General features: G+C 41.1%; 1 protein-coding gene across 2 annotated transcripts; it reads left to right on the top strand.

The window, feature by feature from the left end:
- Positions 1-622: 622 nt before the first annotated feature.
- Positions 623-19,837, top strand: ANAPC7 (anaphase promoting complex subunit 7). Of its 2 annotated transcripts, none has more exons than XM_010969657.3 (11): positions 623-827; positions 4,441-4,627; positions 6,563-6,682; positions 9,908-10,019; positions 10,340-10,493; positions 11,243-11,385; positions 13,080-13,197; positions 13,789-13,985; positions 16,219-16,443; positions 17,108-17,258; positions 18,974-19,837. In XM_010969657.3, the coding sequence occupies exons 1-11, from the start codon at positions 628-630 to the stop codon at positions 19,161-19,163; spliced, it is 1,797 nt and encodes a 598-aa protein (XP_010967959.1). In that variant the 5' UTR covers positions 623-627; the 3' UTR covers positions 19,164-19,837. The 2 variants fall into 2 exon arrangements, with proteins under 2 accessions (XP_010967959.1, XP_045362328.1); XM_045506372.2 differs by having other exon boundaries at positions 688-827; positions 4,416-4,627.
- Positions 19,838-22,212: the final 2,375 nt, after the last annotated feature.

Genomic DNA, 22,212 nt, shown 5'->3' with positions numbered 1-22,212 from the left:
ATAAAAACCACAATAACACTACAAACATAAGAGGACATCTAAAACTCAGCCTAGCCTTTATTCACTCTGAGCTAGTGAGTCATTTCACAGGGTACAAATACGCCTCTTTGCACCCAGGGCGTCTATCCAAACCGTGAAGCCCGACTCCCACAGGTACGCACAACACCTGAGAAGAGGGGGCGTGGCATTTTCAGCCTAGTGCTCAAGCGCTGCTGTAGAAGCAGTTAGGACTGTCCCTGGCGCCTGATTAAAAATTTTAACTCCAGCTTTTGGAGTCTTTTCTTCACCTGCACTCTACTATCATATTAATTTTTATTTATGATAAATGTTAATACATTTTTTAATTTCTGAGAGACATAAATTCCTCTGACTCGTTTCAATTGAACATGTACTCATCCTGAGGTGTCTCTTCTTCCCAGCTCATTGTGAGCCCTCAATAAAGTTTGCAGCTTAGAATGATGACATAACTTTTGCTAAAAACAAAAAAACCCAAAGCCAAATTGTTTCGCCTTACGGGGGATGGATTGTAGGGGTAGGGCACGGGGAGGCGCTGAGAGTTTTTTTTTCCCCCCTCAGGCATTTCAGTAGTTGCCTATCATCCTGGGGGCGGCGCCGCGTGTGGACCTGATGGACCCCGGCGAGGCCGCCATTTTGGAGTCTTCTCCGAGGAGCTCCAGCCGGCTTTTCGCGCTGTTGCCGCAGCTCCCCGCGGCTTTGCTGGGCAGAATGAACGTGATAGACCATGTGCGAGACATGGCGGCCGCGGGGCTGCACTCCAACGTGCGGCTCCTCAGCAGCTTGTTACTTACAATGAGTAATAACAACCCGTGAGTTGAGGCGGGGAGCGGCCTGGGGATGAGGAGAAAGCGGCGCCGGTTTGGGAGAGGGGGTGAGGGGAACCTGGGGACTGGCGGGAAGGAGCGGCCGCGGGCCTCAGCTGAAGTTCCGGGGTCAGCGAGGGCCTCGTCCGGCGGAGCCGACTTCGGAACGCCCATTGAGCTCACTGGGCCCCCGCGTTGTGCCGGGCGCCGGCATGAGTTCCCTGCGGGGGATGCGGCGAGCGGCGGCCTGGAGAAGTGGAAGGCGGAGGCTCTGAGGACGACCCTGGCGAGGGTTTCCGGAAAGTTGGGAGCAGAGGTTTTCCTGAGGCACCTGTCGCCAGGCATAGAGATTGTTCCATTTCTGGGCTGAGTCCTCCCTGCTCGGTTCTTTCCCGAAGGACGTTTTCTTGCTCGCTGAGGCTCAAAGAAGCCCAGTCCCCTGGTTTTAGACCTTCGTCCCACACCTGGGTTGAAGTATTTTCCCCCCTTGAGTGTTTTAGTCGGATTCACTTTCTCGGCCCCGCAGTCTCTGACAGCGGGAGACTTACTTGGTGGATGGGAGTGGCGCTTTTCAAGGACTCGCCGTGCCCCTTTCACGTTTTCAGAGCTGCCGTTGACCTAGTCTTATTACGGATGAAGCATAGGGCTATCTCTAGGCTTGCGTGGCTGTCGCCCCTCTGCTTTAATTTCTCCATTGTTCTTAAATTAAAATTCCTTCTCACCGCCTATGAGGCCAAACATCTTTCTCCCCGACTCTATAGCATTTATTTTGCTCACTGTACTCCAGCTTCCATGGCTGTTCTGTTAGTTAAACACACCAACCTCGTTCTCACCTCAGGGCTTTTGCACTTGCTGCTCTGCTTGGAGTCCTCGTCTCAGAGCTGCCTTCTCATTTAGGTTTCAGCTCAGATATCCCTCCTAGAGAACTCTTCTCTGGCCATCAGAATTGTCCCTTACCATCACCATTCTGTCCCTTTACCCTGTTTATAGTATGCATCACTTTTTTAACTGAGATTTAATTGACATGTATTAGTCTCAGATGTACAATAATCATTTGAATTTTGTGTGTATTGTGAATGACCATAGTAAGTCTAGTTAACAGCTATCACCACACATAGTGAAATTTTTTTCGTTTTCTTGTGATGAGAACTTTTAAGATCTGTATTCTGTATCACTCAACACCTGGTGAAATCAACACTGCGTTTGTGCAGTAAGCACTCAGACGTTTATTGAATGTGCTAGGGAAGTGCAGGAAACCTCAGGAAGGCGAAATACCATGTTCAAGTTCATACATCTAGTAAGTGGAGGAGCTGCCATGTCTGGATTTTGGTCTTTCTGAACTAAAGTCTCCATTCTGACCCACCACAGTGTACTGTGTCTAAATGGCATTATAAATGAATCTTCTAAGGGTGGACCCATGTGTTTGGCCTGTTCTAGAAGCTGCCTGGGTCAGAAAGGAAAGGCCCCTTAAGTGCATTGCAGCTGCTTTCTATTTCATTTCCATTAGTGTGCTTTTGGACCTCACCACGTGAGACCCATCATTTCACCACCATCCACTTTAGTGTTGACAGTGAGGAGCCCTGGTCTGTGTCAGCCTTCTGTGTTTATTCTGGAGCCTTTCACCTGGTTCTGAGTGATTGTCAAAGCATACAGTGTTTCCCAGTGGGAATCTATGCACCAGTTAGTTACTATTGTTTCTCAAAGATGTTACAGGATAGTTAGAAGCAGTTTGATTGTCTGATTAGGCTTAGCCCATGCTTCTTCGTGTTAGATTAAACTGCCAGGTTCCTAGTTTCAGGAGGTGTTTAAATTCTGACCTTTATCGTTTATATTTTAAAATTTCTTACTTAATTGCCAATACACAACATTAAAAAAAATCAAACAGTACTGAAGGGGTATGCAGATAAGTGTCTGTTCCTGAGTTGTGTCCCTCACTCCACCAGTTCCCTTCTCCAGGGGCAACAACTTAACAGTTTTTCATGAACTGTTTCAGAGATAACTTGAGCATTCATAAGTAGCATTCATATGCTGCAATATGTAAAAATACCTGAATGCTTTCTCTGTAGTATTTCTTTCAAATCAAGTATTTTCTTTTAAATCTTTATTTCTCACTAAATACACAGTCTCAGTTGAAAGAGATCTTAATGTCTGGACTGTTCATTCACTCTTTGCTTTCTTTGGTAACTGTATCCAGTGCTTAGCCTTCCTATCCTTTTTAAAAAGATTTTTAAAAAATTAAAATTCACATACCATCAAATTCACCCTCTTAAAGAATACATTTCTGTGGTTTAAAGTATATTCACAGAGTTGTATGGCCATCACCACGGTCTATTCCAAAATGTTTTCATTACCCAAGAAAGAAACCCCAAGTCTATTAGTAGTCACTCCCCAATCCCACTTTCCCCAGCCCCAGGCAACCACTGGTCTAGGGTACCTATTGTTGAGTGTCCTTCGTCTGTTGAGAATTTAACAGTCTGCAGAATTCTTTGACTATTCTTTCATTTTAAGTGGATGTAGCTTTTCCCTGTCAAAGAAAAACATGTAAACTCTAACTGGGGAAGGGATGGGATTAGAGATTAAAAATGAGTTTCCCATTAAGAATGGTGGCCAGTTCTAGGCAGTTATAACACTTGTGAGCAATATTCAAGGTTAAAGAAAAAGTTCTGAAATATATTGGTTCCTTTACGCTGCCATTTAAACCCCTGAGACTCAAGGAAACAAAAATTCTAGTGCTAGTAAAGTTTACTTTTATTAAAAAAAAAATTCATCAAATAACGCTAATCCTCTTTCATTCTGTCCCACTCTGTCCCATTGGCTTATCCTGTTCTATTCATACTTCAGTATTTGAGTATTCCCATTTTCTTCAGTATTTGAAGAGTTTTTGGTTCTGTCCAAACCTCTTTTTGTTCGGCACTTAGCTAAAAGGGATTCAGAGTAGTGAGTTTCTCTTATCCAGGTTCTTTAACCCTTCTTTGATGATATTCGTTAATATTAGTTAAGTTGTGTTTTGTGTTACCCTAAAAAGTCGTGTTTAATATGAGTATGGATATATATCCAACCCTTAAATTCAGAGGGTTAGAGAAGGGGAGGAAAAGAGGTACAGTTAACCCTTGAATTTGGGGTGGGGGCTAGGGGCAAAAATCCACTTATGGCTAATAGTTGGCCCTCTGTATATGCATTTCCTGCATATTTGCAGGTGCGCATCCACAGATTCAACTGAGGATGGTGTAGTACTGCAGTATGTTTTACTGGAAAAAAATCTCCATATAGGTGGACCCTTGTTCAAACCTGGGTTCAAGGGTCAACTGTATTGCATTTCTCTTTGTATACACTCTCTGTATTACTGAATTTGATTTAGAGGTATCATTGCTTTTATAGTAAATAAAGGAAAACATTTAAACAGAACAGTTTTAAGGCAATTTTCTACATATGTTGACGATATTAGCATGAAGTACAACTCATGTCTCATTTTAGGGACTAGCACTTAAGGTACATTGACTTTTTTGTAAACTGTCATTACGTAAGGTTTTGTACTAGTCTTATGTAGACACTAAGGAGGGTGTTCTTTGTAACATTTCAGAATAACCCATGTAGGGGGTGTACTTTCTTTGTTTTCTAGTGAGTTATTCTCCCCATCTCAGAAGTACCAGCTTTTGGTGTATCATGCAGATTCTCTGTTTCATGATAAGGAATATCGGAATGCTGTGAGTAAGTACACCATGGCTTTGCAGCAGAAGAAAGCTCTAAGTAAAACTTCAAAAGTGAGACCTTCAACTGGAAATTCTGCATCCACTCCACAAAGTCAGGTAATTAGAGATAGACGTGTGATGTGTTTTTGTTTTGTTTTTGTTTTGAGAGCAAGAGAGGTTCATGGAATTTAAAAGACCACTGATTAGATGTAGACTAAAAGTAACTTTAAAGGGGAGCTGACTGGAGAACCAGAGATGAAAAACCACTTAGATGCAAGAATGCATTCAACCAAGCATTAAGGACTAAAAGCAAAATTCACTTTGTAAATGAATCTAAAAATAGAATTAAATGTGAATTATCTGGACTCTAACCAGAGTAATGCATTGTTCCTCCCTTTTATACAAACACCTCAAAATCTAAAGTGCTTTTTTTTTTTAATGAAGGTACTTGGGATTGAACCCAGGATCTCATGAATGGAAAGCTTGCACTCTACCGCTGAACTATACCCACTCCCCTAGAGTGTTTTTATAATTTTAATGAAAGTACACTTTTAAAATGTAACTCAGTTCTTGGGACTGTGATTACCTGGGGAAATTTATATAAAATAATCTTACGAATATCCTGCCAGATAATTAGTTAAGTAAATGAAGCGGAGAGAACTCTGATTTCTGCATCATCCCATTGCTAGACATTAACCCTTAATAGTAGGTTCACAAAAGGTTTACAGGGTAGGTAAATAACTAAGGGTGCTTAGTGAAGCATTGTTTATAACGGTAAGAAACTGGAAGCAAAAGTTTTCATCAGTAGGGTCTAGTTAAATTATAGAATAGCCTTAAGAGGGAATGAGTTGGAAATGTTGAAGAAAGGAAATACAAGATAGAGGTGTGTGCTCATTTGGAAAGAACTGTTATGTATTAGTAAAGAAAATAAGGTTTGAAGCAGTGCATTCAATATTTTTGTTTAAAGGGGGTAGTTTGTAGATACATATGTATGTCTAAAATATATGTGGATAATATATGTGAAAGATTGTGCGTGTATGTGTGAAGGAAATAAATTTAATGGAAAGCTTAAGGGAGAGGGGAACTTTTACTTTTCAGTTTGAACCTGTCTTTAGATTTAAATTATACATATGCAACTTATATTTAAAAGGAATGTCAGTAGAATTAACTGGGAGTGAAATTGTAAGTCATGTATTGTTATGTAAGTTATGTATTTTTCCACATTAAAAAAAGATGTAAATTAATGTAGTTGCTTTTTTTGAAAACCTGCAGCTTTTCATCTTGTTATTTCTCTTATGTAAAACCTTAATTTTTTATTATTAAAGAGCTGATTGCCAGGATTTTCCTCTGTTTTCCAACACTAAATGGGAGTCATGTGTATTATGATCCACATAGGCTCATTCTTAGAAGCAGTTAACTTTTTTTGAGCATTCAGTATGCCATGCACCATACTAAATCTTTCACGTGAATTAAACACATTTAATCTTTAAAGAATTTTTTAAAAATTGAGATACAATTCACAACATACAGTTCACAGTTCAGCGAGTTTTAGGAAAGTCAAGAAAATTTTGCAACCATCACCACTGTCTAATTCCAGAATAGTTTCATCACCCTTGAAAAACCTTGTGCCCATTACATCCTCAGCTCCTGAGAATCACTAATTTTTCTGCCTCGATTTGTCTGTTCTGGGTGGAATTGTACAGTATGTGGCCCTTTGTGGCTGGCTTCTTTTACTTAGCATAATGTTTTCAAGGTTGATCCATGTTACAGCATGAATCAGTTCTTTTTTCCTTTTTATTGTGGAATAATGTTCCGTTGTATGGAAGTGCCATCTTTTATCTGTTAATTAGTTGATGTGCATTTGGGTTATTTCCAAAAGACTTTTTGTTTGTTGATGCTGCTGTGAACATTTGTGTGCAGAATTTTGTGTGGATATATATTTTCAATTCTCTTGGCTGTATACGTAGAAGCAGAATTGTTGGATCATATGGTAACTATGTTTAACATACTACTGAAGTAATATTTTGAAGAGATGTTTTCATTTCCTCTTAGTGTCTTCCATCTGAAATTGAAGTAAAATACAAAATGGCTGAATGTTATACAATGCTAAAACAAGATAAAGATGCCATTGCTATACTTGATGGGATCCCTTCAAGACAAAGAACTCCCAAAGTAAGCTGAATTAATAATTTGCTACATATTTTTCTTTTCCCCAGTCCTTCCAGCCCTCTTCCTCCGTGTTTTCTCCGTGCATTAGGGAGTCCATCTGAACGTTTCACCCTTGTCTCCAGTTCTCACTTTTCCCCCTGTTCTTCCCGTTCAGAGATAGAAGAGTAACTTTCTTATGAGAACGTGAAAATTCGGCTGATGAAAATGGTAGCTGAAGAATATAAATGTTTATTCTTTGGTGTTTCTTGTTGTAGGAAATATTATTTGCAGTACACTTCCAGGTGGCAACGATACTTTTTAAGAACCTCATTTTTTTGCATTCTCTAGGTATACCCATTTGATAATGTGTATTAATCTGTTCATTTTCAGAATCAAGACTACAACATCTGTTTGTACTTATTTGTGTGTAGAATTGTATTTGTATTGGTTTAGCAACATATTATAGTGTATAGAACGCCTTCAACTGAAATGAAAAGATCTGGTGTTTTGTCTGAGTTTAGGGCATACAAGCTGTGTGCAGTGTGAAGTTGGGCAAGTTATCAATCTGGCTTTACCGTGTTTTTTCTTACTTATAAAATGAGGATACTACTACTTTCTCTGTTATAAATTAAGTTCATGAATGTGAGAATACTTTCTAAAGTAGTCTATGAGGAGTACTATATTGTGCATCTTTGATTACAGTCTTTTTTGAAGTTCAGTTTAGAAAAACAAAAATCTCTGCTCTTAGGATTGAATTCACATCAGTATTTAGTATTCTAACACATACTCTCATGTCACCTGCCTTCCTCATTTCATTGAAAAGCTGTTCTGTGAAACTTGTACTTAACAATAAGGAATTTTATATATATGATACCTGTGTACATTTTCTTTCCCTTAAAAGAAAAGAAATCTAAGCAGTAGGGACTTGGTGTGTTTATTAGTTAGTGTGTTTTTCACCCAGTGTTGCTGAATTTTAAAAGTAACCAATCAGACTTGATGAGAACGTGTTTAAGCATCTGCTCATGTTGAGGATTTACATTTACATTTTTAAAATTAAGCTATTTCCTCAGTATGTTTTATGGTGGTAGCTGTTATTAAAAACATCTGTAAGTACGTTACAGACTAATTTGTTTCATAATAAACTGAATGCTATATACTAACTTACGTTCTGGTATGCTACAAAAGTCTTGTCCCAAGAGTAACTTTTTGTGCATATGAAGAATGTCTTCTTTTAGAAAATGTCATTTGCTTATAAACTTTGAATGGTACCTATTCCTTACCTGATTGGAAATGTACTGTGTTTTCCTCCTTGATGACTTCAGGGAGTTTGGGGACATTTTTTGAAAATGATTAATGACGAAGAAGCTTTGTGGTATCCAACATTTTGGCGTTTACAGCCATCATTTTAGGAGGGGCTAGAGAAGTCCACATTTGTTAGGAGTACATATCCTTCATTCTGTAGAGCTATTGTAGCCAGGAGCAAACAAAGATGTGTGCTCAAACATAAACATATAATATTTACAGTTTTTCTTTCTTGTCCGTTAGGGAGTTAACTGGCTTCTCAGTCTGTGTAAAGGACAAGGAAGTGAGTCAAAATACGTCTAAATGAACGTCTGTTAATGTATGGTAAACACCACCACACATTCCTTCACATTTTAAAGGAAAATTCCAGTGTAAGATTATTATATCTTGGAAAATCTCCAACTTTTAACAGTAAACATACCAACAAACAATTTCTCACTCAGTTTTTAAAAAAATGACTGCTTGTGTTTGTAACTGGCAGAACACAGCTTTATGATGTACCCAAGTAAGGATCTATTAAAAAATTGACTTTCTTACTAGGTAGTACTCAAAACTCACTCTTTCAAAGTGTTAGGTAGTTTAAAGGGAATTTTAATATTTGTTGAGACAGGTGGTTAGTCAGTCACGGTTTGTTAATAACAAGCAGTCAAGAGAGAATCTTAAATTTGCCTTTTATTCTTCTAAAGTATTGATACCAGTACTGGAGTTTTCCTTTAAGTATCTTTTTTTTGCATTTCAACATAGCCTAAAATGGAAAAAATCTGAGGCCAAATAAAAAGTAGTTTTTATTTCTACTATTTCATTATTTCATTGTTTGAATCAGTATGGATTAATGCCATACTAGATTGTTTTATATACTATAAGTTCGTAGTTGGAACAGATGTTCTTCATCTTCAGAGTCACTCTTTTGAGTAAATATCTGGCATACCAAGCTACAGATAATTGAAGAGATTGGGGATTGACTTTTTTCTTTTGTGCCCTCACGTTGACTGCTTCCTTAGGTTAATGATCTGGCAAACATTGTGTTGCATTTAAGATTTATTAATTTTAAATTGGAATATTGTGTTTTTCTCTTTGTACCATTGAGATAATTAATCCCTTCCCTGTAACTTCTACAATCTTTGGAACTTTTAAGGTTTCTCAAATTTTCCCTATTGTGTTTTTAGGAAGGGTTATTTTAATAGTTTTACTGAGTTATATATTTGAATTGTGCTAAAAGCGCATTTCCTGGATTTAAATAGTGTAACTAGTCTCTGGATCATTGTTGCCTCTAGAGATTAGTTAGTTTGACTTTTGTAGCATGACTTTGATGAGTCAGACAGTACCTATGGGTCAAAACTTTAAGCACTAGAAAGGCTAGAGTCAAGCTGCTAGACTACATGTCAGAGAGAAGCCAAGTATTTTACTTCTGTATCTGTCATTTCCTTTTTTTGGGGAAAATTCGTCTGATATTTTTTAAGAAGCTATGTTAAGAATTCCTTACTTTCTTATGCCTTGATATTAATTACATTTAAAATATGTGAACTTAAAATATAAAAAACAAGTAAATAATAAAGTAATGTAAATAAGCACTTCTAGGGTAGTTCATCTTCTGTCTTAAGATCAATAAAGGATCAAGGTAATTAGAATTCTGTAACATTTCTCAAATGAATGTTACTTCGTTTCCAGAGGCAGCATCTTTGGTCCAGATATTATTGGACCTTTTGGTTGGGTAAGTGAGAGGAATTCGACTTTCCTCTTAGAAATGGGAGGACATAGGAGAAGCAAAGGTAGTAATTTCGTCTTTGGTTTGAAGAATGGGGTTGGACTTTGTTTATTTCCACAGGGCTGTGGGTAGATTTTCTGGTAAAAAGTAGAGTAGCTGAAAATAAAAATCAGGACTTATTGATGGTGAGGTTTTTTTTTTTTTTCAACGTACACTTACCATACTGTCTGTTTTTATTACAGATAAACATGATGCTGGCAAATCTGTATAAGAAGGCTGGTCAGGAGCGCCCTTCAGTCACCAGCTATAAGGAAGTACTGAGGCAGTGCCCATTAGCCCTTGATGCCATTCTAGGTATAGGTCGCTCTCTGCCTGTTTTCGTAGAGTGTTGACTGACTCTAAGATAATAGCTCTCAATCTTGGCTGTATATTAGGATAACTTTACTTTTTAAAAGTTGCCTATGCCTCTCACCTCCAGAGAGTGAGTCAGTAGATTACTGTTGTCATGAATTCTTTCACTGATCAAGAAATACTGTAGTTCTGTCATATGCATCTTGCTTAGACTAGGGAAAGAGTTGCCTTACAGCCTAGGGAAAGGGTGACCTGTTGCTTCCTGCATCATAGAAAAAGGATGCTATGCCTCACCTTCTTTCTTCTGCTTTCCATTGGATTAGGTTTGCTGTCCCTTTCTGTAAAAGGTGCAGAAGTGGCATCAATGACGATGAATGTGATCCAGACTGTGCCTAACTTGGATTGGCTCTCTGTGTGGATCAAAGCGTATGCTTTTGTGCACACTGGTGACAACTCAAGAGCAATCAATACCATCTGGTGAGAGCCACAAAGTTAATTCAATATTCTTGGGGCCCTTTCTTTGCTTGAAGGTCTGATGTATCTAAATTAACAAAACAAAAATGAGATGCTTATCTCATGGTGTTACAGCCAGTTGTCCTTGGGCTTTGTTAGTCTCTTAATATACTGAGGTTCCAAATGTAATAATCTCTTTTGAGGACCTGCTAAACATAAATTTGAACTGAGTTCAGCTCTGAACTTGCAAAAGTAGTAACCCTTGCAAAACAGATTGCCATGGTGTGTCATTCTTGAACCTAGAAGAAACATCTGTTTGGATGCCCCAGAAGCATGGTTTACTGCAGCATCTGAGCTGAGTTGCCTCAGGACTGGGATTTTCTTTCTAGTCAGGTAAAGTCCAGGGACAAAAGAGTACAGTTTGTGTTGTGTAAAGTCATTTGGTTGACATTACATTTAGTGCCATGTAGTGTATGTTGTCCTCTGAAAAACTGTAACCAGAAAGTTCTTTCTAGGTGATAAGAGAGATATTTGCTTTATTCTGATATAGAAAAAATACTATTTATAACTTTATTGTATCATACTTTGTATAACTTGTTTTAAGTTATAATCTCAGAAAAAGAAAATCTAGTAAAGTGGTTTGTTTAGAAGTTTTTTTTGTGTGTGTGAAGAACTTCATACATAACACAAAATACCCAAATGCTCATCACCCAGATTCAACAACTGAGAGGATTTACAATAGATTTTAAGGTTCAATGTTTAATATCTTAAAGTTCACTAGAGAAAAAGTCCTTATTGAGAGATAACGTGGACCTGCTGGGAAGCTTAGCAGACCTGTACTTCAGAGCTGGAGACAATAAAAACTCTGTCCTCAAGTTTGAACAGGCACAGATGTTGGATCCTTATCTGATAAAGGGTAAGTAATTCTTGGGGCAGGGTGGAAGTGGCTGCAGAGGGGCAAGTCAGAAGATAGGGAGAAAATGAGGCATGATCTTCTGATAGCATTTTTCATAGAAATATTCTATAAAATTTATTGCAGTAGCATTTTACCTTTTTTTTAGCTCCTGACACATGTGTCTAACACTTGGGTAATTCCATTTTGAGCAGTTGTTTTTGCTTGCATTCAAGTGTCATCTCCCCACAGATCATTATTTGGCTTTTTTTCTTTGGGGAGGGATCATAGCCCCTCCTTATGATTTATAAATTTATGATGTGCCTGACCGAGAATTTGGATGGCATCCCCAGAACCATAATATCCTTTTAGGGAATTTAGCTTTACTGTGTCCTTAAATATAGTTAAAAAGGAGTAAGTGACCAGATATTAAGAAAGGGATAAGGTGACTAGAGAAAGTAATTAGAAGTGAACAACAAAAAATCCTTTATCTAAAAGACGATTGCTGCTGAAGGGGCGTAAACCACAAGGACTCCCAGAGGATGGCTGTCGTTGACTGGTAGTGAAGGATATGTGCTTAGGAATAGTGGTGGGAAATAAGGTCGGGTAGACAGGCAAGTCTGCTTGTATAGGCCCAAAAAAGGCCATGAGAAAAATATGGCCTTGTGACAATAAACAGTTTTGTAGACTCTTAAGCCACAAGAATGAGAGAGCAGGGAGGGGAACTTCACAAGCATGTGGATAAGGAAGCAGATCCAGAAAGATGCATTTGTTTGCCCAGGGTCTCTCTCCTGCCCAGTGCTTCTTTCTTTCTTTCTTCCTTTCTTCCTTCTTTCCTTTCTTCCTTTCTTTTTTGGTGGGGGAAGGGGGAGTTAATTAGGTCTATTTATTCACTTTCGGAGGAGATACTGAGGATTGAACCCAGGACCTTGTGCATGCTAAGCATGTGCTCTACCACTTGAGCTATACCCTTCCCACCCCCACAGTGCTTATTTCTCTTCCCCAAACTCCCATAGTCTTAATGAAAATGGTGTTTTAGAAGTACTAGTCTGGCAGTAGTCAGCAACTTGAATTTGCTCAGATCTGATTCCAGGGGTCAGCAGGGAGTGTTGTAGTAATCTGGGTTTGAGAGACATTTTCCTGCAAATCTGAAGGACTAGCAAGGAATGGAGGGGAATGGTGGTAAGAGATGGGTGACAGTGAACATGGAGCCGTTTTTATAGATCATGAGTGAGACTAAAGCGGGAAGTGGGGTGGAGGGCAGGGGGATGATCTTAAATGAACTAGACTCCGGAAGAAACTGGATACTTTTTGTGGAATAGGCTAATTTTTTCTGAGACTAACTGGCATATTAAATGTGTACTCCTGACTATGCCTAGACCTCTTGGAAGAGAGAATTTATTTGGTGCCTTTTTTTGGGCCTTTTCTGGTTATGAGTTAGGATGGCTGTCTTACCACACCACAGGATGTAGGGCCAGATAGTTCCTGAAAATAACAAGCTTTCAAGTTGGGAGGTAGGTCCTCTCTCTCCTTTGCTTTTTTCCCCTTTGGATGCGTTTTCTCTTTTAATAGTCATTCTGTAGGAAACAGAATGCTGGTGGGAGGAGCTCATGATGGCAGAAAGCAGACCCTGCAGGAGCTGGGGCCTCAGTGTGTGGGCTCCAGTGCTGCTTCTTTATAAAGGACCCTTGGTGCTTTGTTTGCCTCTTCCTTTGTAGGAATGGATGTATATGGCTACCTCCTGGCACGAGAAGGGCGGCTGGAGGATGTGGAGAACCTTGGCTGCCGCCTTTTTAATATTTCTGATCAACATGCAGAACCCTGGGTGGTTTCTGGGTATGTTTATGCATTCATTTCTCTTCCCAGTTTTCAGTAGATTTCTTTAGGAAATTGTGGTTCCTCCTAAGTAGAATATAGGTTGAAATCACTGGTTTAAGGGTAATCAGACTTGGATTCAAATCATGGGTCTCTTTGCAACTTTGGATGCATTATTAACCTCTCTGTTTTCTCACTTGGAAAATGAAAATTAAAAACCCTGCCTTGTGGGGTAGGTATTAACTGAGATTGTGAATGCATCATGCTCAGCACTGGACCTGCTTGCGGGAGTCAGTCAGTCCTGAGCAGGCCAGGAGCTGTGCTGCTGTGTTACTGCCCTGGCTTTACAAATTCTCTGAACACCTCTCATCTGATAACATATTCAGATCATTTTTTATAATTTTTCCCTTTCCATATCAAGAGTTCCCCTTTAAAAATATTCAGTAGATTTTTTGTTCTGTTTTTTCACTAATATCTTAGGCTAAAGTTATAAGTGGTTTGTAGTAAGGATCATGTAGAATGCCTTCTCTTTGGTTTTCCTTCTCTTTTACTTTTGGTTGAAGTTTCTTTACAGTCTTCTTTCAGATAACATTTGGTTGTTTTCTCCTCCAGGTGTCATAGCTTCTATAGTAAACGCTACTCCCGAGCCCTCTATTTAGGAGCCAAGGCCATTCAGCTGAACAGTAATAGTGTTCAAGCTTTGCTACTTAAGGGAGCAGCACTTAGGAACATGGGCAGAGTCCAGGAAGCAATAATCCACTTTCGGGAGGCTATACGTCTTGCACCTTGTCGCTTAGATTGTTATGAAGGTAAGATGAAAAAATAGATGAATAATGTGAATCTGTAAGTGTGGCGACAGCACTCAGATGGAAGGTTTTCTTGGGCTAGCAGTTCCCAAACTTTGTTGAGATTGGAGTCCTCTGGGAGAACTTCTGAAAATCCTGATGCCAGGTCAATCCAGTATCATTTAAGCCAGAATATTGGGGGTTGGGATATGGGTGTCAGTATTTTTTTTAAGATCACAGGTAATACCAGTGTGCAGAAATGTTTGGGAACCACAGCATTAGATATCCTAAATTCATTTTAGGGCTTTCAGTGGACTTGTCACTCCATACTTTCAGAATCTATTTTTCTTGTTCTTTTTTTCCCGTGATTTTTGGTAAGGGTGGGGTGGTTTTTTTGTCCTTTATTGTTTTATTTTGTTTTGTTTCTCAAACATGGCCCACTCATTAATGTTACTCTCTCTGCTGGCATTGTGCTAGATTACTTGGTTATGTCTTTATTCCTTTTTTAACAGTTGCCTTACTTTGGGCCAGAAATATTATTCATTGGATAACTCCATATCCATATGACAGTGTTCATTGTGGGAACTGGTCAGTTCATTGTGACCTCCAGATTGGGCATGATCAGGGTCAGACTTTGTTTCGTTATGTACTATTTTAAGTTCATGTGAACTGACCCTAGGAGTTCAAAGCTCTGCCAGCTTCAGCAACATTTGGTGACTCTGTCACAGATGTTAAAATAGATCTTACAAGATGCAGTTCCTCCAAAGCATATTTTTACAAGAATTTAAAAATAAACCCAGGAGTCTAGAAATGATTTGCTCTTAACAGGAAGGTGAGTTCAAATTTGAGAAAACTTGAAAGTTGAGGGAAAGAACAAATCTGCTTTGATAGCCAGAGAACTATGCCAGTTGTGGATTTGTTCTTAAAGAAACTGCAGCAAACCAAGCTTTTGGTTTCAGATTAAATTCTTGATCCTGAAACTGTAGCTTCCCTAGCCTCTCAGCTGCTTTTATCAGGCTAACTCCTGTCTGCTGCGTGCCTGTTTCACAAGAGCCCAGGAATGCAGTTGAAGAACTCCATCACCACAGTGAGTGCTTGGATGCAGGGTGGTTAGAATTGTTCCCCAGTTAGCCTATGAGGCTTTATGGGCTGCCATCACTCAAGCTACAGTTTGGAGATTTGGATCGGAGTGACTGGTTATGCCCTCTTAGTGCTTCTTGCAGCCTTCAGCTGAGCTTCCTTTACTGGTGAGGACCCTGAGTTAGTGAGGTGCATTCTTAACATTTCCCTCTGAAGTTCCAGTGGGGCTTTAGCAGGAAAATAAAGTTATGCAATAAGTAATTGCAAAGAGCCATATTCTGAATCCAATATACTACCCTTAGGAGTTAGGTAATTTCTGGTTAAGTAACCATAGTGTGTGGTAGAATGTGCACAAGAGTTATAAATGCTGCTAGGGTGGAGGAGTATGCCGAGAAAATCTGCCAGGGAGTGTGTGGGTTTGGGGTTTAAGCTGTTTTTCTGTTTTGATGAGTGCTTTGTACCAAAAAGTACTTCCTCTGTTCCCCTTGACTTCTTGGCATGAAGAGTTGAGTTGACTCTTCTTAAAGTGTCGCCATGGAGCATCTTCCCGTAGGTATGAAAAGAGGCAGGAGCTGTTGGTCTCAGTATATTTGGTCCATCTAGTTCAAGGAAGCCATCAGCAAATGTCTTTTGAGATAATTTCTATGTTTCAGTTGTATAAGTCTGCCTTTCTCCTTAGGTTGTTCCCTAGGTCCTTTAGTTGTGAGATCTGGACATTCACTTTAGACTGTAGGACCCCTCCCCCTGCCCCGCCACCTTAAAGGTAGGACTAAAGGGGACTGAGCACAGCTGGAAATTAACAGCTTGTTAAGAGGCAGTGAAACCTTGGGTTTTGTTGGAAACCTCAACTTTGGTGGTTTCAGTTAATGAAAAGTGTCACCCTTGTTCCTCTAACACTCAGCTAGGCTGCCTCCATGCTATGGTTTACTTATGCATATTTCCTTCACTTAATGAAGGTGCCTTTGCAGTGCAGGCTTTTTCCACATCCATCAAGTGCTCTGGGGAAGAGTACTTCTTAGTTACTCCGTCAACATACCCTCCAGTCTGATCTCACTGTCAGTTTTCCCCTGGCCTTCCCTTTGAAACTTGGAAGGTTTGCAGTTTGGAAGTCTTGTCAGAGTGGAAACATGACTGGGAATGGTAATGTGGTTGAACTTTCTGTGTTACATTTTTTCAGGTCTCATCGAATGTTACTTAGCCTCCAACAGCATTCGTGAAGCAATGGTAATGGCTAACAATGTTTACAAAACTCTAGGAGCAAATGCACAGACCCTTACCCTTTTAGCCACCGTTTGTCTTGAAGACCCAGTGACACAGGAGAAAGCCAAAACTTTATTAGATAAAGCCCTGACCCAAAGGCCGGATTACATTAAGGCTGTGGTGAAAAAAGCAGAACTACTTAGTAAGTGTATCTTGTTTTTTTTCCGAGTTTGTCATCGTTAATTGTGTAAAACTTAATCTCAATTAAATTACTCAGTTCCAGCTGGTTACAGATGACCAGACAGGTGTGTGCTTTTGCAGCAGGTCTGAGCCCATGTGAATTGGTTTATATTTAGCACAGCCAGATGTAGTTGGCTTAGACCTGCATGGATTGGCAGTGACTGAGTTTTATGGAGTGGCTCAAATCAGCTATACTTGGTTACTACCTATTCAGCTCACTTTGTCCTGAACTAGTTTGGGCTGAATATAACTGATTTTAGCCAATTTGCATTGTTTTGACCCATATAGATTCTCCTATGACTTCCCTTTTAGCTTGGTTTTTTTAAGTCCTGTTTTATGATGAACTGAATTTGGGCCACTTTGGCAAATAAAATGCACTTTGGCTTTTCATTTGAACTTAGGTTAAGAGTATATTTTTAAAAATCAGAACTCCAACTACAGATTTCCTAATGGAATAGAAATTCAGTGAGCTTGTTCTCACTTCCTGCCACACCACTGTTCTCTTAACATCTATAAGTAGATGTCGGATTATGATCATTATTGTGGTTTTGTGTATATGACTTGATATGGGAATATATTTTCAAAATGTTGTGTAAGTAGGAAAATGCGGGTCTTTTTCTTTTCAGGCAGAGAACAGAAATACGAAGATGGAATTGCTTTGCTGAGGAATGCTCTAGCTAATCAAAGTGACTGTGTCCTGCATCGGATCCTAGGAGATTTCCTTGTAGCTGTCAATGAGTATCAGGAAGCAATGGACCAGTATAGTATAGCACTAAGGTAGGCACTTAGCCTCCCGCGGGGGGGAAGGTCGATGAGGGGTAGGAGGCAGGAGACAATGTAATAGGAGTTCTGGAAACACAAGCTTTGTGCCCATGGTTGAAAACAGAGTAATAGTAGTAATGGTAGAAGAGCTGTTTGTGAATTTATGACTTCTAAAAATTTTTTCTTAAGGTATCTTAACATTAAAGAACTCTCACTCAAACCAGCCACACCACTATAACATCTGTTTTCATTTGTGTAGATCATCTTCCTGGCCTTCCTGGTCAACACATATACATATTTTTATAGGGTTAATATGTAGTATATATTTTATATTCTGCTTTTTCAAATCAAAATATTGTAAGTACTTTCCCATGTTTCTACCTACTGTAGTAGTTAAGAACTTAAGCTCTGAAGAATACTACCTTTACCACCTGTTATCTTGGGCAAGTTACTAACAAATTTCCTTGTCTATATCTATCTACCTTATTAGGTATTAAGTGATTAAATAAGGATTAAATGATTATTTCATGTAAAGCTCTTAGCACTGTGCCTGGTACATAGTAAATACTAAATAAATAGTGGTATTCTTACTGCTTAATACAGAAGTGATTTCTTTGAGGGTTGTCTGTGTGTCTATAAAGTTATGGGGGAGCCCTGTCTTTAATCGAGTCTGATCACATCCATTTATTTGTTCAGCAATTGAGCACCACTCATGTGCCTGGCATCTCAGTAACCACTGGGGATGCTGCGATTCCGGGAGCTCTCCGTCTCAGACTTGCAGACTGATTGATACCACGTGCTAAGTGCTTTCATAGCAGTCTCTAGAAGGCAAGGTGGGAGTGCAGAGGGTGGGGTGCCCTGGGTGTGGGTGAGAGCTGTATGGAAGGTTTCAGAGAAGAGGAGATGTTACAAAATCAACCTACAGTTATATAAGTAGGAACAGGATTCCAGCATGGGTTTCATCTGCTTTTTGGGAAGCCCAGAAGCAAATGAGAAATAAAATAGCAGACTTTCATTAGGGACAAAATTTGCTAGAGATTGGACACTGGCTGGCCTAGGTGATGGTCACAACAGGCAAGAGGAGAGAATGTTTAGGAGCCAAGTAAATAAAATGTTCTGGAACACCTGAACTCTGAGGCTTTTTGGCACATGTAATGACTCTCAGCTGCTGAAGTTGAATCCCCAGGTAGGGATAGCTTTGGGTCCTGGGGTCTAACCTAGGAGTTGACAAATCTGTTCCATGGTAGGCATGATGATTTTGGTTGACTACTTAAGTGTTGATATGTTTAATTGTATCATAAGAACATGGAACAATTTTACTCACAGAAAAATAAGTATTTTTTGTAACCTTGTAGCTTAAGAAACCCAATATTGTTAAGAAATTACAGTTGAATTTTTCTGTTAATGATTGCTTGCTACTTTTTCATTGTGTTATTTAATATCTTCCTCTAGCAGAATGCTAGGGGTGAAAAGTGTGAAAAGGTTTAAGAAATATATGGAGAAAACTCAAATTGAGAATTCTAAAACTTAGGACAAGATGCCTTTTTTCACTTCTAGTGGTGGATTCCCTCAGTCCTGCCTATGGAGCTGGAGTTGTTTGGAGAGGCCGGGCATTAGCAGTTTCTCTGTGACTGGGTGGTCATTTCACTGCCGTGCCAGGGAGATGACACATCAGCCAGCAAGAAGCAAGGCAGAGATTCAGGCCTCTCCTTTGTTTTGTTGTCCCCTAGTTTGGACCCCAATGACCAGAAGTCTCTAGAGGGGATGCAGAAGATGGAGAAGGAGGAGAGTCCTACGGATGCCACTCAGGAGGAGGATGTGGACGACATGGAAGGGAGTGGGGAAGAAGGGGACCTGGAGGGCAGCGACAGTGAGGCGGCCCAGTGGGCTGACCAGGAGCAGTGGTTCGGCATGCAGTGAGGCAGGCAGCAGCTCCGTGGCCACACTGGCCTGCCCTGCTCTGAGCACTTCCATGGACTGAAGGAACCTGTAGGAGCCCGCTCTCTGGGAGGACCATGATTCAGCATGTGATTGCAGCAGGGGTCTCTGCCCCTTGCTCCGTATTACTAGTAGCGACTTCATTTTTAAAAACTGAGCCTGACCAACCTTCCATATATCTCCATCCTCCCCTGCTCCAGCCAGGGAGGACCAAGTGAGCACTCAGAGAGACCCGTGGATGTGTCGGGGCTTCTGGGGCAGAGTGCTTTTTCTAGAACGAATTTCTAAATCTGAAAGCTCGAGGAATAGACAGCGTTTTTGTCTGTGATGTTGTGGATGGGTTTAAAAGAGTGACCTGTTACCCAGAGCAAGAGTGTCATCTCCCAATAGCAGCATGGGCTGGCCCTTTCAGAGAGGCTTTCCTCTTCCAGAAATCATCCTGGGTTGTCCAAACTTTCCCAGTAACCTGCTTCCTTCTGCAATGTTAGTAATGCCTTAAGCTGACAGTTGCTATTTTGCAGAACAATTTTCCTATTTGCTAATCTAGTAACTTGCCTATGAGCCTGGCCTGGATCTGAGAAATAAGTGTGACCTAGAGCATGAACAAAGGCCGCACCTGGGGTAATTAACTAATAAAACTGTTTTTTGTACAGTAATGGTGTTGGGTTGATCAGAATGGAAGCCTTTATGGATTCTTTTTTTGGTCTCTTATTTACAGTGCGTTGATTGGGCCCTAGAATTATTTGCCATAAATAGACTTCCTTTCTTCCCAGAATGCTGGGAGCCTGGAGGACTCCCAAATGGGAACCTCAGGTGATAAGCTGTTTCATCCATTTGCATTTTCAATTGGTAAATTCCCCAGGGAGAGTCCTTGGCCAGATTTTAGACTGATTCTGCCCATCTCTGTCAGGGGTGCTAAAGTTGGTGTCTGGTTTTAGTATTCTATTATGGGGTCAGCAGGGGAGCTCATTCTCTGGCTTGGATACCGGGAGACTTTACCCAACCTCTCCTCCTTGTTTAAGACGCAGTACTTTTGATTATATAGTTAATTTGGAGGTGAAGGTGGTGGGAGTGGTACAGCTAACCCCAAATTCTCATTGAAACAAAATTAGTGAAAAGTGGTACAAAATGTGAATTTGACATAAATGGAAAGTTCTGTCCTAAAATAAAAACAGAAGTGTGCAGTAGTTTAGGAGCTTAGAACATCAGATAACTACGATTTAAAATGGACAAAAAGTTACTGTTAATTCAGTATGAGAACCAAAGCCTGGGCAACATCGTTTGGTGGAGCAGTTCCTAACGAGCCCAGCAGGCAGTGGGAGTCATGCCAGGGAAACCTGCAGCCCAGAGAAGACACTGCTCATTGACTTTAGTGCTCACTGCAGGATGCAGCCTCATGTCCCTCCTCAGCTCGCCTCTGAGCAGCCTTTTTCAGTCAGTGCTCTGGGAGAAAAGGTGAAACCTCCTCCTCTTCTCTGGGAAGAAGCCCAGCCCCACCCTCCTTATCTTGTTTCTGCATGTCTGGCTCACCACCATAACCCCTGAGATTCCCTCGGGGTCAAGCTGTGCCTTGGAGCCCAAGCCTGTGTGTCGCGTTCCATCAGCACCCTCATCCTCCCCTTTCATCTCTGCCAGGACCCCCTGGATCAGTCTGGCCTGTCCATCCCAGACCCCTCCATCCCAGCAACACCCTGCACTGGATTCCTCAGGTCCCTTGCACCTGCAGCATTTCCACCTTGGCAGTCTTGGAATGACAGCTGGGTTGAAAGAGGCAACTGAAACTATCTTTCTAGAGTACCTGATGTAGGACTGAAAACACTCTTGGTCCACCTGAAAGACCCTGCCACCATCACTTGAACCTCATGAGGGTGGGGAGCTCCAGGAATTGGGGGCAGAATCAGGCTTTCCAGCTCTGGCTGTCCCACTGAGCTCCCTGCCAGGAGACCAAGCAGCCTGATGAGGGATGGCCTTCCAGGTGTCTGCAGTCACCACAGGTACTTTCTGCTGTCTGGAGTTTCACGCAGCCAGTCTGGGGATGTTTTAACTGATTCTTGTCATTCCCCCACTCTCTTCCAGTGTTTGAATTATAGGTTTGGAGTCAGTGGGTTGGGTTCCAAAACTCAGCTCACTTGTCAGAGCTGTGGGTCAGGGGCCAGGTAGTTAGTCTCCAGCGTCTGGGCTCCCTCTTCTACCTCTGAGCTGAGCACTGAATAATCCCGTGAGTAGTTCGCCATGGTCCCCGTTGTGAACATCGTCATCCCCAGGGTAATGGTGATGCCAGACTGTCCATTCTTCCCTGGGGGACTGTGGGAACTGATGATATCACTGAAGCCTTTTTGCTCTTTTCTCCTGGCGGTCCCTCTGCTGATCAGGGAGGCAAGGTCCTAAGGAAGGATATTTCCTTCCCTCCAGCTTGGGCCTTCACATTCTGCTTCTGAACCCCTGCTGTGCGCCAGGGACCTGGCAGTTGTGGTCCCTACAGAGCTAATGTCAGGAGCTCTCCTTGCCAGCTTTACTTTGGAGGCCACACTCCTGTCTCTGAATTCTTTCTCAGAGAATGAGGTTAGCCTTTGCCCAAATCTGTAATTCTGAAACTTGAGTATGCTTCTCAGTGGTGCAGATTTCTAGGCTTGGTACCAAACCTTAATCCAAGTTCAGGGCTTGGGCCCAGGAGTCTGCATCTTTAATCCAACCTCAATTTACTATTCTGTGTAGCTGTTCCCTGGCCCAGATATTGAGAACCTTGGGAGGAGGGGGGTTGAGGGCCCCAGAAGCTATAGGCCTGACCCTGAAAGGGTCCCTGAGGGCCCCTCCTCTGCAGTTGCCTGTGGGTGGGGGCAACTCCCATGACTAGGGCTCTGGAGCCTATACCCAGGCCTGCTTGAAGCTGTGGGCACTGCCTGCTGCTCAGCGACTGCATTCTCTCTCCTGATGACAGACAGGCCTGATTCAGCAAGCACCTCACCTCGGCCTCCAGGACAGCGACCACAGCCAGGCCCGCCAGGATTCCCTGGCACTGGGAGGGCCCGTT

Source organism: Camelus bactrianus, chromosome 32 (assembly GCF_048773025.1).
Source record: "Camelus bactrianus isolate YW-2024 breed Bactrian camel chromosome 32, ASM4877302v1, whole genome shotgun sequence".
NCBI classification, from domain to species: Eukaryota; Metazoa; Chordata; class Mammalia; order Artiodactyla; family Camelidae; genus Camelus; species Camelus bactrianus.
This window is presented reverse-complemented; position numbering and strand designations above follow the sequence as displayed.